The following is an 18198-nucleotide window of genomic DNA, read 5'->3' as shown; positions in this document are numbered from 1 at the left end:
CGTGAAGAACAATTTTAGAGGAGGGAGCAATGCTACGAAAATTATGCAAATCGTCACATTATTTATCGTTTATTATGTTATTTTTCGCCTGTAAATAGCCATTAAAGCAATACAAATTTTCGCTGTGAATCTCGCCAATTTGACGACAAACTTGGCATGTCTGGCGACAGCTTCGATGATTTGGCGATGTCATAGCGCCAAGAGAAGTGTAAAAAATGTTACGAGAATATGGTAGAACTCTCTCGAACCTTTCTTCGCCTGTATATAAGCGCCACCAAAGGAGAACTAAAAGATAGTTTTGTTACGTTTTTACAATACGAGATCTCTTGTATGTGAGAGAAGTCACTCTCTGTTAAGCGTATTTCGTCAAATCGCTGCTTGTGAATACGTATAAATAACTGTTCTGTGAAATAAATCTGTGTTGTCCTTCGAAGTGCTTCGTGCTTTGCCATCTCGAGTGCTTGTGAAAGACATTATCCGGAACACTATCTATATATAAAAAAGATATTCTCTGTATATATGTTCTCTACACAAATCTACAATTTTAGATCTATCAACGCCAAATTTTTCATATATCAATCAATCATATATATTGCTGTCCCGCCCCTAGAGGCATACAGCGGAAATTTTTCATATATACCAAATGGGACCCGACTTAAACGATAGGCTACTTTAAAAGTTTGTCAGAGATGGGCAAATGCCCGAAATGGGCGAAAAAATGACGGACACCAATAGTTTCTCGGCCTCAACCATCACTTTCGGAATGTTTACTTTGATTACCGTGGCTCCTTAGCAATGCTTTTTCAGATATACATACTATGATTTTACATTGGTTTGCCATTTCTTTAATGCTGCCAGTATTATGTATAATAGTTTATATACCTTTATAATGGTTTGTAATTTTTTCAATCCTCTTAGTAATTGAAGAAAACCCGGGCCGCGCTGGGTATTATAGCTAGTACTGTATATTAGAGGAATATTCAAAATTTGTTTGGGTTCCGCGGAATAGCGGAAATTCCTGTTTCTTTACCAGAGTGGAAAAGAAACCAGATCAGAATATATGAATAAAAACGATACATATGGTCACCAGTAAAAAAAAAACGAACTCAGCCTATGACCAAAACGAACATGAAAAAATTTATATACAGGGTGATTATAAAAAACTATCCCAACATATGGGCCCCTAACTATCATACCATTCACAGAAACTGAATGAAATTTTGGCATAAGGTATTTTGATGTATGCGCTCAAGAATGATATGGAAAACAACAGTGTCACTCTAACAGTTACGGTTACAGTGAGAAAATTTCGAAAATATCAAATGGCAACACTAAGTTTTTTGTATTGGAATGTGATCTCCATTGTGAAAACCCCTAAATAGCGTTCGAACGGCAACTGTAGCATGAAAATCACCGGCGGTAGATAGGCTAAAAGTGAGGACAACCAATAAGGACAGAGAAGCAGCATAAAATAAAGCATTTTATTGTGTTTCACAAATTTTCCACATGACCTTGTGGAGGAATAATCAGGCTGGGATCTCAACCGAAGAAACGGTGTGACGAATGAAACGAACATTAATGCTCTGGTGCACGGCAAAGTCCTTTTTACTTTTTCCTTGCCTAGCTCCGGGGATTTTCGTGCTACAGGTGCCATTCCAACGCTATTTAGTGTTTTTCAGTATGGAGATCGCATTCCAATACAAAAAACTTGGTGTTGCCATTTGATATTTCCGAAATTTTCTCACTGTAACCGTAACTGTTAGAGTGACACTGTTGTTTTCCATATCATTCTTGAGCGCATACCTCAAAATACCTTATGCCAAAATTTCATTCAGTTTCTGTGAATGGTATGATAGTTAGGGGCCCATATGTCGGGATAGTTTTTTTATAATCACCCCGTATATATATTATACAATGCTTATTTATATGACGGTGTTTTCACTACATATTTGTTTACACGGCTATTCGAAACGATATAATTATTGCATGGAAATTCTACTCACTTATTTCTTTTTTAATGTTTCGAAAACAACATTCCATGCAAACAATATGCATTTAATTTTAATTCCCGAGACTATTTTTTAACTAAATTACATTAGATCAGTTGTTGACTTATTCACTTCACAAATACATACCTGAAGCAATACGAATATTTTTCTCCCGTGAACACGATGCGTTCCAAAATGTTTGTTGGCTGATCGGAAAACATCTTCGCTGAATTTTTTGTGCATAATAAATATTGGACGCATTCACTCCCGTGCCAGTTGTTTTCAGGCTCTTCAAAAGTACGATGTTCGTCATTCTTCTGATAACTGTTATTATACTATCAGGGTCTGTTAAAAGCAAACGGGGTCGTGCTGATGTGTCAGGCACGTTTATACCTCCGGGTCTTCGGGACGGTGCTAAAAGAATTTGCGAAGGACTCAAAGACCGTAAGTTCTGGATGCGTTTGAAATGCTAGAAATATTTTGTTGATTCTTAAAAGTATAATTTTATTGAAATGCTGAAACTATAATATTGTAAAGTACAACAAGAATCTTGTTACAAGATGAAATAAGATGTACAGTTATAGTAAAAACATAGTATCACAAGAGAGCTTTTTCCCCCTCTAAAGATGGTCACAGCATGTTTCAATGAGCAATATTCTTGGCCTATTTCACTTAGAAACATAGAAATTCTTTTATTTGAATTCCATAAAAATGCAAGACTAAAAGTTTCTGGATGTAATTAGGTAGAAGGGTCCGTATAAAAATTAAATTTGTATTTGAAAACATTCACACTTTCTTGAAAAATTGTGACTGACGTCTGATATCCTAATGCTAATTGGATATTTTTATCAATTAAATATATGTTTTTATATAATCAACGGTTTAATAGTTAAATGTTGTACGAGGACATTAGTTCCGCACCCTGTATATATCTCACGGTAAAAGTGTTAAATCTGGTGATTATGGATAATAACCGACCAGTTTGGTAAGTTTGATGAATTTTGTTTATATATTGTGTGAATTTATGACATTTACCGAGGTTTATGTATACAGGTGTCCCTTGCTTTAAGCGATTAATTTGTTCCAAAAAATAATCGCGTAAAGCGAGCAAATTTAACATGGGTAAGATAGAGATAGGGGTTCGCTTCATAAAGACAAGAAAAAGTAAACCCAAACTCCCAACAGCAAAATAAAATATTTTGAATGAATTAATTATCCAAACTTATGAATAAATCTAGTCAATTTAAGTTATATGAATAAATTCAATTAATACTTTTTGCTTCTGTCTTTACTACTGCATATTGCTTCTAGTGTGAGTGTGAATTTTTCTTTTCTCGAGAGCCTGATATGATATATTGATAACATTTTAAATGAAAGCAGTCAAGATTCAACTGACAAGCAGCATTCTTCGTCTCTTTAATAAAAAGCAAAGCTATCAGAGAATTCCGAGTAGTCTTCGCAAATATGACAATTACAGATTCATTAGGATCGTTTTCGATTAAAATTATGACATTGTCGATATGTTACCGAAAGATGCGAGATCTGGTGAAATGGATTTCAGCGTTTCGTCTCATCTACATCAAGAAATCCAACGGATTTTGTCATTCTAATTATATCATATTTCTAATTTGCAAGATCATTTTCAGGATTAAAATCAAACTACAGACCAAATTTTACGGGCCCCGGTAATTTCTAAAATTAACTTTTCAAAATCGCGTAAAGCAAGAGATACCTGTAATCCCCAGATCGTATTAGTAAATATAATAGGCAAGGCCGGGCCGATACAGGAATTTCACGGCCAAAATTTTTATTTATTTTTATGGAATTCCGGGTGTTAGCTTTTTACTAAGAACCCTTTGAAAAAAATATTTCTGCCCAAAATAGTCTCTTTTTTGAATTATTAAATAAAATGAAGATCTTTAAAACCTAAAAAAAACAGTTTATAGACATTTTTAAGTAAAGAAAACATTTATTTCTACTTTTTTTGAACATTTTAATTTGCTGAAACATACACAAGAATAAAGAAGACTCAAAACTTGAAAATACAAGGCTCTTCTTAAAAAATAACATTATAAATATAACATTCATTTGTTCAAATCCACTACAAACTTGCTGTCACTGCTAATCGGTCGAGGTTTCTTTTCATTATGATTTGGCTCCTCGGATACCAAATTTCATCTGCCGGGTCAGGCCACGAGTGAAATTTGCCAACTTTCTTTTCATGGCTCTTATACACGCCTCCCCAATATGATCAAAATCGGTGAGCATCTGCTTGTTTCTTATCGCACGAAAAGCCTCTTCAAGTGTTTCATTTGAGTAATTGGTTCGACCACCCAGCTTCCGCACGTACTTGCGAACCATCGCTGGAACATTAAAAAATAACAAACTAGTGAAAGAAAGGCAAAAACGCTGAAAAAACAGGGGACACAAAGTCGCCACCCGAATACCCATTTTTTTGTTTATGCGTTATATTTCTGTCAGAATGCAGCATTTTTACAATTAAAATATTTCTAATCGTAAGTAACTTCTACATAGAAATATTAACTTACCTAACTTCCACGAAGAACGCACTAGCTGCACCAGGAGAGGTTTACACGAACTTGAAAAATTTCTTGTAAATTACAATATAATCTAAAAATCCTCCAGACGACAGCTGACAGAAGATGATGCAATGAATGCCGTCGGTGAGTCACTTACAGCTCCTGAATCGGCATGAAAAATCTTGAAACCGATAGTTTATCCATACGCTTCCAGGAAGCGATTGTGTCCTAAAATCCGTGAATGGCACGCAGTCGGAGCTTTAGCACAAAGTCAACCCAGTTTACGGTATTTGTTTAAAACCACGAGTGTGTTGCAGGAATAAAATCCAAAGTTATAATCTCAGTATTTGAATATTAAAATCGATACGTTATGATGTTATTTCTTTCTTGCTACAAGCAATACAAAAGACATATTTTTTATCATTACGAATATTAGTGTCAATTTGATTTACCCTGGTGTAGGTGGTCGAATAACACTATCTGCAATCATATTGAACCTAAGGACTTTCAGATATACTGTAATTTATTTAATATTAGGCAAATACATGGCTATATCAAAAAACAAACCAACAACCTAAATTTTTGGGGCCCCAAAATTGGCATTTTTCTTTCGATATTTTAATTTTTTACAAAAATATCAACAAATACAGTATTTGAATATTTTATTATCTTGGTTGGAATGCCCCTCTCCCCTGCGTACGTCTTTGCCTCACCAAATGCTATGTATTAGGGGTGGCCAACTTCTCTTTGTTCGAGGGCCAACATAATGGCCAGACACAGTGTCGCAAGCCGCAACAGGGACAAAAAACTCCGGTATATAAGCTGCATGCACAAGAGAATTGAATCTAAATAATTACATTCAAAAGAAAATAATTCTTAAATTTTATGCAATACAGTCGAATCCCGTTTTAACGAACACTTTTCTAATCCCCAAATGAGTTTACATGGGAACAATGCTAGGTAACCTGGAATTTCTTTATAACGAACGAAATTTCGTTTTAACGAAGTGATTCCTCCGGTCTCTTGGCGTTCGTTATAACGGGATTCGACTGTATATATATATATATGCATAGAAATACTCGATAAAACTTTTTCTTTGACAGGCACAAGATGTCCACCAGGAGCATGTGAGGCATCCAATAGAGAATGTACAAGAAATTCGGATTGTCCTTGCTCACCAACGAATATCCAGATATGCTGTCAATCTCTTGATGGAATGGGTGGTTGCTGCGTTAATGCTCCTTTTCCTTTGTTTCAACTGAATTTTGGAAGAAGACGTTAAAAACTACGCTCCACAAAATGGTGTCTACTTTACTTGTAACCAAATGGATTTAAAAATAAATAATTCCCACAGGGTAAGATTTGTGTGATTTCGAACGTACGTATTTAGCAGGCAAGCGCATCCCCACTAAAAATGAAAAAATATTGAGTAATTTTTTCAAAAAAGCCTCCCCCCATCCCCAGCCTATGAAATATTTGTGTCGAAACAAAACATGTTTCATGTTCTTCTGATGGGTGCCAGTTTCTGAAATGAATATATTTCATCTTACGTCTAACGAAATACGTTTACATCGTATTTTGCTCTCAGTTCACAAAAAATATTGCTAAAAGGATTCAAGTAAAACATTTCACATTTCAAAAATTTTCACAAAAACGACCAGATTATTTAAACGGTTCATATTCGTGATTTTGTTAATGTTGAATACGTCACTACTCATTGAAAATGTAACATGCCGTGAATACGATCATCCTTTTATGAATAAAAAAACGTTCATCGGAAACCTAGCTTGCTGTTTGATGTAGATGCCTTTTCCAGACCATATCAACACGTTCATTACTAGCATTGTTTTTGAGTGACTGCCTTCAGCCAACACCATATCAACACGTTCATTACTAGCATTGTTTTTGAGTGACTGCCTTCAGCCAACACCATCTATAGCAGAAGGCTTGCGAGCGAAGCTCACGATGTCACCGAAGAAATTATTTCACTTGTAGCCATTGGATATAGCAAGCTGGCGCATGCGATATCTTTATTTATTTTGCAGTATATCTAATGACTATAGGTGAAATAACTTCTTCAGTGACATCACGAGCTTCGCACGGAGGCCTACTGCTATAGATGGTGTTACCTCAGCCAACACTTTCTGTAGCAGAAAGCCTCCGCGAAGCTTTGACGTCACTGAAGTCGTCCATTTCACCTGTAGCCATTGGATATAGCAGTTCGACGTATGCGAAATCTTTACCTTTTTTTGCAGTATATCCAATGGCTACAGGTGAAATGGACGACTTCAGTAACGTCACGAGCTTTGCACGGATGCTTTCTACTATAGAAGGTGTTGCCTCTGCCCACCCCCCCCCCTAGATTTTCAAACCGGTTTCGAGATATATCGGCGAAAATTGACTAACCTTATTAGAACGAGATAACTCGTCCACAGTACGTTTGGTCGAACACCGTTGAACTAGGTACGTCACAAACTGTAGAAAACGTGTTCATCATCAATCGCGTGTATTGTATGCATCACGTGGTTTTCCACCAGATTATCGAATGATTATGCAAAGTACATAGGTTGCTACTTTTTTTACACATAGCACCTTTTAGTCATTAGTTCCATAAAAAAAAGGAGATCAATTCACAAGCCTCGTGAATCAGGGATATTTGATTCGAAGATATTCAAGCATTTTTCGAACGCGCTTCACTATTTATAATCTTAATAATTTGTTGTGCATCTACGAATATGCTCACAAATATTTTTTGCGTGACATATATATGCATGATCGTGCTGACATGTACTCACGAGGCAATGTTGCCTTTGGCTGAAGAACAAATAGATTCAAAAGAATCTATTACTGTGTATAATAGCACTATGCTTACTCCAACTCTAGGAACGACGAAAGCGGCAAGAAATGTAACGTGGAAATTGACTATTAATGATCATAACTTTTTAGATATTGATCATGTTAGTTCTTCAACGGAAAGGATCGATGTCGTCACACTCAAAGTACTTGAAGACGAAAATGACGTTCATCAAAGTTTCATCTCGGAGGAGGCTGTTACCACAGAGCGAAATGGTGAGTTTTTTTTTTTTTTTGTTTCATAGAAACATGTGAAACTTCGATCTTGTAAAAAAATGTTATTTGTGTTAACCAATTATATTATAAAACAGATTCTTTCAAACTAAATGTGACCATAAATACATTTGTGGTGAATAATCTGTTGTACAAACCAGGGAATTTCAAGAACACCTTGTGGGGGGGGGGGGTGGTTATGTATTATGCATACACAAACAGTACTAAGAGAAGGGAAGAGTAGTTAATAGTTTCAAGCAGTGTCGTCTTAACGCATGGGCCCACCCGGGCACCTCGAGAGAAAAGGGGCCTCACAAAAATGAGTACAAATTGAAATTTTCGAGAATTTTCTAGGTCGGGCATCAGAAAATCCAATTGGCCCGGGGGCCCCATGATGCTGTTAAGACTACCCTGGTTTCAAGGTTAAATTTCTGCGAAAATCTTGCTGGAAATTCAAGCTTCGAAAAATGTAAGGCCGGAATTACACTGTGTATAGAAGTTTCATAATACTTTATTTACAAAACTTGAAAAATGCAACCGATATGTTACATTTCGAGCAAGTGCAACCAACAGGCTTATTGGTTGTTTTTCATCAAGTTCTGTAAAAGATCTTTTACTAAACTTTTATAGTGTAATCGTGGCCTCACGCCGTATTACACTATAAAAGTCCTATTATAAAACTTGAAAAATGCAGCCAATAAGGTCAACGATTGCATTTTCTAGAATGTAACCAATAACCTTATTGGTTAGATTTTTCAAGTTTTATAAAATGGATTTTATCAAACTTTTATAGTGTAATACCGGCCTTAGATTCACATTTCAAAGTTGATCAAGGCCGGGATTACACTACAAGTCTTGTAAAAGTGCTTTTATAAAACTTAAAAATACAACCAATAAGCTGATCGGTTACATTCGAGCATATACAACCGATCAGCTTACTGGCAGCATTTTCAAGTTTTATAAAAACTTTTATAAACATTCTATAGTGTTTGGCCGGGATTACACTATAAACGTTTGATAAAGGTTCTTTTATAAAACTTGAAAAATGCCATCAATAAACACGTTACATTCGAGCGAATTTAATTGATACGATTATTGGTTGTTTTTCCTAAGTTTTATAAAAGGAATTTTATCGAACTTTTTTATAGTGTAATTTCGGCCTCAGGCCGGTGTTACACTATACAAGTTTTATAAAAGTGCTTGTATAAAACTTGAAAAATACAACGAATAAGCTGATGGGTTACATTCAAGCTTATCCAACCGATCAGTTTATTGGTTGTATTTTTCAAGTTTTATCAAAGCACTTTTACAAAACTTTTACAGTGTAATAAAATTTTGATTAAAAAATCCTACCAGTAAAGCTCATAGGTTACGTTCGAGCAAATGCAACCGATAAGCTTATTTGTTGAATTTTTCATGTTTCGTAAAACTTTTATAGTGTTTCCTCGGCCAAGACCGGGTAAAGTTTGTTTTACAAAAGATCCTTTTATTAAAGACCACCAATAAGCCTATTGGTTACATTTGAGCAAATGTAATCGATAAGGTTTATTGGTTGTATTTTTCAAGTTTTGCAAAAGATACTTTTGTTTAACTTTTATAGTGTAATCCCGCCCAAGTTTTCATTCTCTATTACTTTCTCGCTGATCAAGCACTGGCGAACGCGCAGAATTTTTTTTGTGAGCGTGGAGCAGGACCGCAACTAGATGCTTAGCTGGGATGAGCGGGCATTTTGGCGCATCCCCCCCCCCCCCATGAATCTTAAATGAGAGGGCGAAATTTTTGCCCCTCTGTTCCAGTGCCCTAGATCTCCCTGCTCTCTTATGGTTGCGGCCATAGGGCGTTGTCCCCATTTTTTTCCCGAAATGGGGGGGGGGGTCATTTTTCACTGCGAAAACACTAAAATCTTGCCTCAAGCCGTTTGTTCACATCAATGGATAAAGTAATACCATTCCTGCCAATAACTGAAATAGAGTTGAGATACGGGCAACAAGATATCGCACACCTGGAAAAATACTGTCATAAACCAAAAATTCACGCAATTGAATTGTTTGTGCGATTCCATTTTCAAAACAATCCTTTTACCCTCTACAAATCGGTAAGTGAGATTCTTGTAGCTACAAAACTGGCCTCTAAGCAGAAGTTTCATTTTAGTAGGCAGCCTTTTGTATTAAAAAGTGAAGTTTATTTTCATAATTCATAAAACCTGAAATTTATGAATAGACAGTATGCTTCTAGGTGTACGATATCGTGAGCGCAAATAGTCAATTGGCGTAAGTTTACGAACGGCCTGATTCACGAACAGCAAAAAATGATTGTTGATGAGAACACTAATTTACACACTATTTCTGAAGCCTACCGTCGCAACGGTTATTCATTTTATTTTTTGATAGAGTTGGCTGAACTATATTTCGCGAAAGGGTTCCCGCTCCCAAATAAGTCTCTTGTCCAGCCCATAAGCACCGTAACCTAGGGGATGGGCTATTTTAGTCCCCAATAAATTTTGTTGGCGGACTCGCCCCCACCCCCAATAATTTATGGATATACAAAAAATATGGATATATAAAGGCACCATTTCACCTGTAAAAATGAGATTGGGTCTCGTTTATGCGGGACGAATGGCGGTTTTCAGCCCCCTCAATGTTTTCATGTCGGTGCCTCTCGTCCAGTTCATGGTCATTTTAAGCTTTGAGCCTCTAAACTAGAACTTTTCAGATAGTAATCGCGACAGTACCCAATTGTCCGGGGAAAATATGTTGTAAAAGTTTGTATGTTTTTTCTTTTTGTTTTGACACAAAATAAAGTGTTTCAGACTCTGCCGAGATCTCTTCCAGCCCAGCTTCGTGGCAAAGGGATAAGTCCAGTGGCAAAGTTCTGGCGTTCATTCATTCAGATGTTAAAAAATGATATTTGCAGGCCTGTAACTAGGCTGGGGCAACTGGGGCTCCGAGCTAAATTGGGTTCGCCTCACAAAGTACTTATTTTGCTTATTTCTTAAATTTCGAGTTACTTGTTCGAAATAATCTGCAAGAGAGACTCTCTTCCAAAATGAATCATTCAAAAAAAATCCCATCCGTCCTTTCCTGAGCATAACCCTTTCCAAAGCGTCTCCAAGAGAAAGTCCCCCGAGAAGGCACGCTACGGCCCTTAATATTTGAGTGACTTCTAGAACCATTACAATGCAGGTTCTTATTGACAAAGCTTGGTAGCAATTGGCAAAATTCTTTTTTGGTTCTTTTAATCGAGATTGGGGATTCAGGCAGAGGTTTCGAGGGCTTTGACTTTATATTATAGATATTGATGAAGCCAGAAATGGCCCTCTGACATTGTTTTTATTTCACTTACATTTCATCTCTTTCGTATAAACTTGCACTGAAAATGACCATTAATGATTGCCATTGGTTTTACGTTATGCACCGGAGCTGCTGTAAAAGTTAACATTAGAAACCTTCTCGGGAACGGAACGATGCATTTTACACCGCATGCTATGGAAGAAAATGTTTCGGTTCACGAACGGAGACTTCTGGAGCGAATTAAGTTCGTAAACGGTCTCAAAATACGAATTCACAAAACTCACTATTGATCTAGCTCATGTTCCCCCAAAAATAAAGTTCAAAGTTTTGAATTTAGTTTATGTATTCCACCTTCAAAGAAAGTGCTTTTGCTCTATTCAGTTATGGACATCACTGACGAAAAATTTAATTCTACTTGTGCAAGTAAATTTTGACACAGTACATAAATTTATCGTTCAATGACCAACATGTATCGATATATGAAGTACTAAATATATTAAATACAAAAAAAATTATACCAATTTTTTTTCCAGAATCATCACTTGGAAATTCAGACATACAAGAGCTGAAATCATCGAATATGGGGGAATCTTCAACCGGCTCATCTGATGCAATAACATTCAGTAAAGTATCAGATTCTTCGATTTTATCCGATTCAAATAAAGTGTCCAGTAATAGTGATCATACTATTAAGTCTACTCGAAATACGACACCCGAAATATTTGGGCTTTCAAAAACTGATTTTGATAGCGAAAATGAATCTGAAACGACTGCTTTGGCAACATTCCCCGAGTATACTCAGTTATTTGAGTTTGATTCTTCCCATAATCAAACGAATGAAGAATCGGAAGAAAGTAAGAATACGTTTTTTGACGAAATCAAAGAGATCATAGTCGATCTGAACAAAACTTTCAATTTTCATAGTGAATTGGATGACCAAGATAAATTAACTGAAATTTCTCATGTCAAAGCAACTGCTAACCCGATAATTTCTACTCACTTGAATACAGTCGTCGCAAAGGTAAAAGAGATCGGCACTGAGGTGAATGCGGAATCGACTGAAAGCATTAATAGCGAATCGGAAGTGTTTTCTACGAAAGCGCGAGAAAATTCTAGTGATAAAGTTGGAACTACATCTATGGCAACGGCAAATCCGGATTTCATTACTTTTGAGTTAAGTGAAAATGATCTTCAAAACTCCAATTTCATCGAATCCACATTTGCGGCTCCTACATCAGCTTTAGCCGAGGAACTCATTGAAAGTAACGTCAAATCTGAAAATGCTACAAAGAACGAAATGGAGTTCGTTACTGCCTCCGAGGATTCAACAACCTCAAGACCAGACTGTCCTCCATCAGGAATGTGCGTATTCTGGTTCATGGCTCAAGACACTTGTGCCGCTGACAGTCACTGTCTCGGCTCCAGAATATGTTGTAAAATTCGTTGCTCAAAAACTTGCATAGATGTATGATTTTGTTTTTAGACTATTTTAGGAAGGGTATAATTAAATATTATTCACCCGTGTTTTTAAAAATTGTGTATGAATAAAAATTTTATAAATTACGAACAAATTAAATGTTTTAACTAATTAAAGTGTAAATCATTTATTCTATCATTATATATTGATTCCACGGGGCTGCGATCACCAATGAGTATTTTCAGGATCATTTATTTAGATGTGTTAAAAAAAATCGTTTATATGCAGAAAACTTGGTACAATTTATTGTTTCGTTTATCTATTCTCGTCAAAAAGCGGTGAAATTCGCATCTTCGTATTATACCAACGTCATCTATAGCAGGCCTCCGTACGAAGCTCGTGACGTCACTGAAGGTCCATCTCACCTATAGCCATTACAATAGGGGTATCCCCTATCCAGTCGCCTTAATCTCACCTAAGGCGACTTGATAAGGGTTATAATCACCTAAGGCGACTTTATAGCCCTATTCTAGTGGCTATAACCTCACCTATAGAACCCCTTTATACATCCTCAGATAAATCATTCTCTTTGTATATGAAGTAGTCTTAATCTCGCCTATTGCCATCGGATAATGCACGCCGATGCATGCGATATCTTTACCTTTTTTGCATTATATCCAATGGCTATAGGAGAAATGACCATTGACGTCACAAGCTTCGTGCGGAGGCCTTGTTCTATAGATGGTGTTGATTATACGCAGAAAAATGATACGTTGAAATACAGCTAATAAGCTGAACCAGTTATTCACTAATAGGATGGATGGTATTAGTTGGGTAAATTTTCCAAATTCTGCAGATCCCTATTTTTTCCCTTGTACTTATCACTTTTCCCTTCTTATCACCATTAGAAGTGAGGTAACCTCCTGTATATGACTATTCAGGAAAAGGATCCATGAATATATACACAAGGGTGTATATCTAACACCGCGGATTACCGGCGGATCGTTGATCCTAAAGAGGGGCACTTCCCATTAGAAAAGGTATCCAAATAACGTGTGAACCTCGGATAAGCAATTCATGTTGCAAGGGGTTGTATAGTTATTAAAATAAATGATCTTTTTATACGGACAACCCCTGTGCTCAAAAACCCGATTAGAAAGTTGAAGTTGTTGCTCTGTTTCTCCGGAGATACAAACGTGGACTTTTTTGTCGAACTGCAATACAGTAAAACCTTGTTAAGTCGTCACTCCGTTCAAGTCGTTTTTCTTCAGGCCTGTCTAGCTTACATAGACAATGTTATTAAACCCTCGTTTACTCGTCACCATGAAAAAGAGAGGAACAAATGATTTCTCTATAGCTTCCTTTGAAAAAATAGCTTGTTAACATCATTGCCTTATGCTTAAGTCACCATAAAAGCCTTGTGTACCAAAACGGATCCGTTTAAGTAACGGAAGTTACGATGGGAAAGTTCATTTCCCGACCAAAGTTTTTGAACCATTAAGGACAGTTGGAGCAAGACCCGATATCTCCAGGGGTCCCACTAATTTAGGGCTCCAAATTTAAACAAATAATCTCTGGTTTTTCAACAAAAGGATATTTTCCGAAGTTGGTCTTATAATGTGTGCTTTTCTCTACCACGGGCCCTAAAAGTGAACCCTGTGTTCGAGATCACCTTATGGTTAGTATGTGGAAAGATTACCTTTTGATAAATTTTACCAAGATTATCAGTAGTTCATGAAACTACAAGGTAAAGAATTAAAACACTAAAATTAAATTTCACATCTGTATGTAAAATCGATGTGCATTAGCTGTGTTGTGAAGAAAAGCTAACTATTCCAACAGTTGCTCTGATTAGTCTAAATTAAAAATTACTAGAATAAATCAGTCTACAAGTATATTTTAACACAATAAGAGATTTGAAAAAAGTAAACATTTTCCCTTTTTTTTTTTTCTGCAATCTAAGTTTTCTTAATATTGTAATTTTAATAAATGTTATAACTTTAAATATGATTTTCACAATACTGCACATTAAAACTGACGGCACTTCACTAAAGTCGTCATAATTTTTCGAGAACATGAGGTGACGACTTATCGGTTTTACTGCATCTGCTGAAATAGTTGAATTGAAAAATTATAGAGAAGTTTGGAAAGAACAGCATATATATAAATGAAGAAAAGCATTTTTTATCCTTTTATATTGTTCTTTCCCAACTTAGAGGGCCATTCAAGTAAGATTTTCAGCCATTTTTGACCCCGTCAGCAAAACACTGACACCCCCCCCCCCCCCGTCAGCAGCTTAGAATATTTCATATCTTCAAAAAAGAGGTGGTTGATGACGTAAGCAACCTTCAAACCCCCCGATGCTGACGTAATACTTGAATGACCCCTTACCGTTTTTCAATTAAAAAGAATGATCTTTGTGAAAATTGCACTTACAAACGTGGAATTTTTTTTTGTTGGCCTCAAGAGAGCAACAACTAATTAGGTTGACCACACGGGTTGTTTGTATGAAAATTTACTTTAATAACTATATACAACCCCTTGCAATAATGAATGGTTTCAGGGGCGTAGCCAGAAATTTCGTTCGGGGGGGGGGGGAAGACCAAAGTGATAGAACAATAGATTTGGCCATCTTTTTCCGGTCATTTTCTCACATTTCGGAGGGGGGGGGAAGAAAACCAGACCCCCAAGTCCCCCCTACTCCCTTGAATGGTTTATCTGAAGAAAGGTTCACACATTTGGAAAATTTTTCTAATTGAACGTATGCGTCTCTCTCTAGGATCAACGGTTTGCCGCTAATTTGCGTGCGAGGTGTAAGCTATGCACCCTGTGTATGTCATAAGTTCTCTCGGGTGTTGTCTCATTTTATTTTTTTTAATTTCATTTATTTGTTCAAGTATAAAAAGTACGTATATACAATTGAAGGAATTATACCCAAAAGGAGCCAGGAAAGGCTCATACTGGATATTTAATGCATACACACAAATACCGGTTAACAAAGTATAAATAATACAAAATAAAATAACCATAGGAAAGAAAAAAGGATAACAAAATACACATTAAGCTGTGACAACTATGGTGGTGGTGCGTTTGAGTATTTAACACGGAAATTGGAAGGTATAAAAAGTGCTCTTACACCATTACCAAAAGTCATTTTAGACATTTATATATGTATGTCTTTCGAATTTCTAGAAAAATACTGGGAAAATCATTTTGAAATTTTGGTCGTGTGAACCCTATGCTTGTATTCAATTCAGAGTAAAAATTTAGTCACGAGTGAATTTAGGGGATTCACACATAAATTCATTATTCAATTTTATGGGTATTTGTATAGTATTTTATGAGTATGTATGGTTTAGTTTTTATAATTACGATTTTTTTTAATTGGGATGCTGTAATTTAGAAATATGACAACCAATTTGTTATGGGTGTCTTTTTCTCAGCCACCTCGTTGGGCATTTTGCCTGTTGTGGCCTTGTATTTGTGTAATGAGATATGAATATTTTTAGTAAATGATTATTAATTGCGCATTACGCTAGAAATGTTTTATTTTTCATAATTTAAATTGACAAATATATAGTGCAATTTATATGAAAATTCCAGCTGAATGTCATGAAAATTGAGAAAGATAAACGTGATATTGAGCTGTAATATTTCGGAACTTGCTGAAAGTAACTGAATAGTAAGGGGTTTTCCACAAATTGGTATAAGATTATGTTCTGTTATTAGATTTCGAGAATTAACGCGCAGCATTATGCGAATGAGCGAAGACGCGTGTATGATGCAATGTAATAAAAGTGTTTTGGTATAACGCGTGTATGATGTCAAAATAAGCAAACCGAAGTCAAAAATGAAATAACAGAAAATAATCGTATCATTCAGTTACTTTCAGCAAGTTTCGAAATTACAGTTCACAATATCGCGTATATCTTTCTGAATTTTTGTGACAGGCAACTGGAATTTTCACATAAGTTGTACTATATATCTGGCAATCAAATAATGAAAAATAACATTAATTTCGCTTGCGCACAAGAAATATAATCATTTACTAAAATATTCATCTCATTGAGTAATGAATTGTCGCATTTTAAATTTCTACACAGTATGTCTCGTGTAGAGCTTAATGTTTTTAGTGAATTTCGTAAAAATTAGTTGGAAACTCCAAATGTTATATAAGCAAAAAACATGCTATGAAAACGAAGTTTTATGGGAAACACATTTTCAACATACGTGCATTTTTCGTGAGAATATCACGTAGTATTGCACAATGTTAGTACAATATTTGTGAAGGTTACAAAATAATTTTGCAGTTTATCATACACAGGGTTAATCAAAAACCTATTTTTTCTTATTTAATTTTTTGTCGGTCACCTAAGTGCACAAACATAAGGTTCCTACGACCGAAATTTCGGAACGATTTGCTCAGTTTTTTTGTAGAAATTGGAGAAAAAAATGTCTGAACTCCCCCCAAAAATAAACAGACTTTTGGCAATAGTGTATGTTAAGGGACATCTCTCCATGATATTGCGATCTGGTACGATTTTCGAAGAGAAAACGTTGCTAGCTGATATTTACAGGCAAGAAGACGACTTCTAAATGTTTGCCCATCACGCTGTTAAAACGGTCCCACAAGGGCAAATACGCATTGTATATAAATGAGGCCTAGAGGTTTGAGAAACACTGAGATGAAGTGAATATAAAGTTTAAATTTTTGTGTTAGAGAGATCGTATAAGACTGTTTCATCCGAAACATTTATTTTTGTCACGAATGTTCAGAATACAAAATGAATATTCCCCTTATAACTTAGCAGAGTGGCTCAACGATGAAAAAAATTTGTTTTGGATGCAGAGCCGTAACTAGGGGAAAGCTTTGGGAGAGAGTCGCTGAGTTTACTGTTTTCTCGTTCAAAATTACCAGGTGGAAGGCGCCAAAATAGACATGGGCTTGGATGACAGATTAAATTTTCGTTTCTAGTTACTGCCCTGTTTGGATGAACCAATGATATACACCATCTACCAATAAGTATTTGGACACCTGTGATAGAAAAGAAAAACTAACTTTATTCAAAATCAATAGTTGGTAGAGCTCCACGAGAGGCAATTACAGCGTGAACCCTCCGGGGCATACTTCCCACAAGTCCTTGTGTGACGGCTAGTGGTATTTTCTTCCACTCGGCTTGGAGAAGACATGTCAGTTCCTTCACCGATTTTGGACGGGTAGGGCACCCCCTTAATTCGGCGATCCAACTCGTCCCAGAGGTTCTCGATAGGGTTCAGGTCTGGGCAGGCCAGTCCATTCGATGAACCCCATTGGCACCATACCAAGCCTTGGTTAACCTCGCAGTATGACAGCTGGCATTGTCGTCCTGGAAGTAACAGGGGTCCACCCCGTAAAACTGAAACAACGTAGGAAGCACATTGTCATCCAAAATAGTGCAGTAGGCATCGGCGTTGAGCTTACCATGAATGGGGACCAAGGGTCCCAGTCCATACCAGGAGAAACACCCCCAGACCATAATTCCACCTCCGTCGAACTTGACTGTTGGCACAAGGCATTCTGGCAGGAGACGTTCTCCAGGCAGACGCCAGACCCTGCCATCCAAACGGTAGAGGGTGAACCTTGATTCGTCGCTCCAAAGAACCCGTTTCCACTGATCTACGGTCCAATTTCGATGTGCTTTGCACCACATTAACCGAGCAACGCGGTTGGACTTTGTGATCAAAGGCTTATGGGCAGCAGCACGACCATGAAAACCAATCAGATGTGCTTCCTTACGGATGGTATTCATTGAAACAATACTCCCGGATGCCTGTTGAAACTCCTCGCGGATGAGGGCCATCGGTTGGGTGCGGTTCTTCCGAATTTCTCTGGACAGCACCCGTCGGTGTCTATCTCC

At 36.7% G+C, this 18198-nt stretch overlaps 1 protein-coding gene across 1 annotated transcript; it reads left to right on the top strand.

The window, feature by feature from the left end:
- Positions 1-7141: 7141 nt before the first annotated feature.
- LOC149065656 (uncharacterized) lies at positions 7142-12588 on the top strand. Its single transcript, XM_089253907.1, has 2 exons — positions 7142-7597; positions 11418-12588. Exons 1-2 carry the CDS (start codon positions 7264-7266, stop codon positions 12353-12355), a joined length of 1272 nt encoding a protein of 423 aa, XP_089110033.1. The 5' UTR covers positions 7142-7263; the 3' UTR covers positions 12356-12588.
- The last annotated feature ends 5610 nt before the right edge of the window (positions 12589-18198 follow it).

Source organism: Pholcus phalangioides, unplaced genomic scaffold (assembly GCF_987345545.1).
Source record: "Pholcus phalangioides strain wild (caught in Gottingen) unplaced genomic scaffold, Ppha-v1.0 ptg000039l_1, whole genome shotgun sequence".
Lineage (NCBI taxonomy): Eukaryota > Metazoa > Arthropoda > Arachnida > Araneae > Pholcidae > Pholcus > Pholcus phalangioides.
This window is presented reverse-complemented; position numbering and strand designations above follow the sequence as displayed.

Excerpts from the sequence above, each read along its gene's own strand:
- LOC149065656 (XM_089253907.1), top strand. The coding sequence starts at position 7,264 with ATGCTCACAAATATTTTTTGCGTGACATATATATGCATGATCGTGCTG. Across the intron at positions 7,598-11,417 it reads TGTTACCACAGAGCGAAATG|AATCATCACTTGGAAATTCA; the intron begins GTGAGTTTTTTT and ends TTTTTTTTCCAG.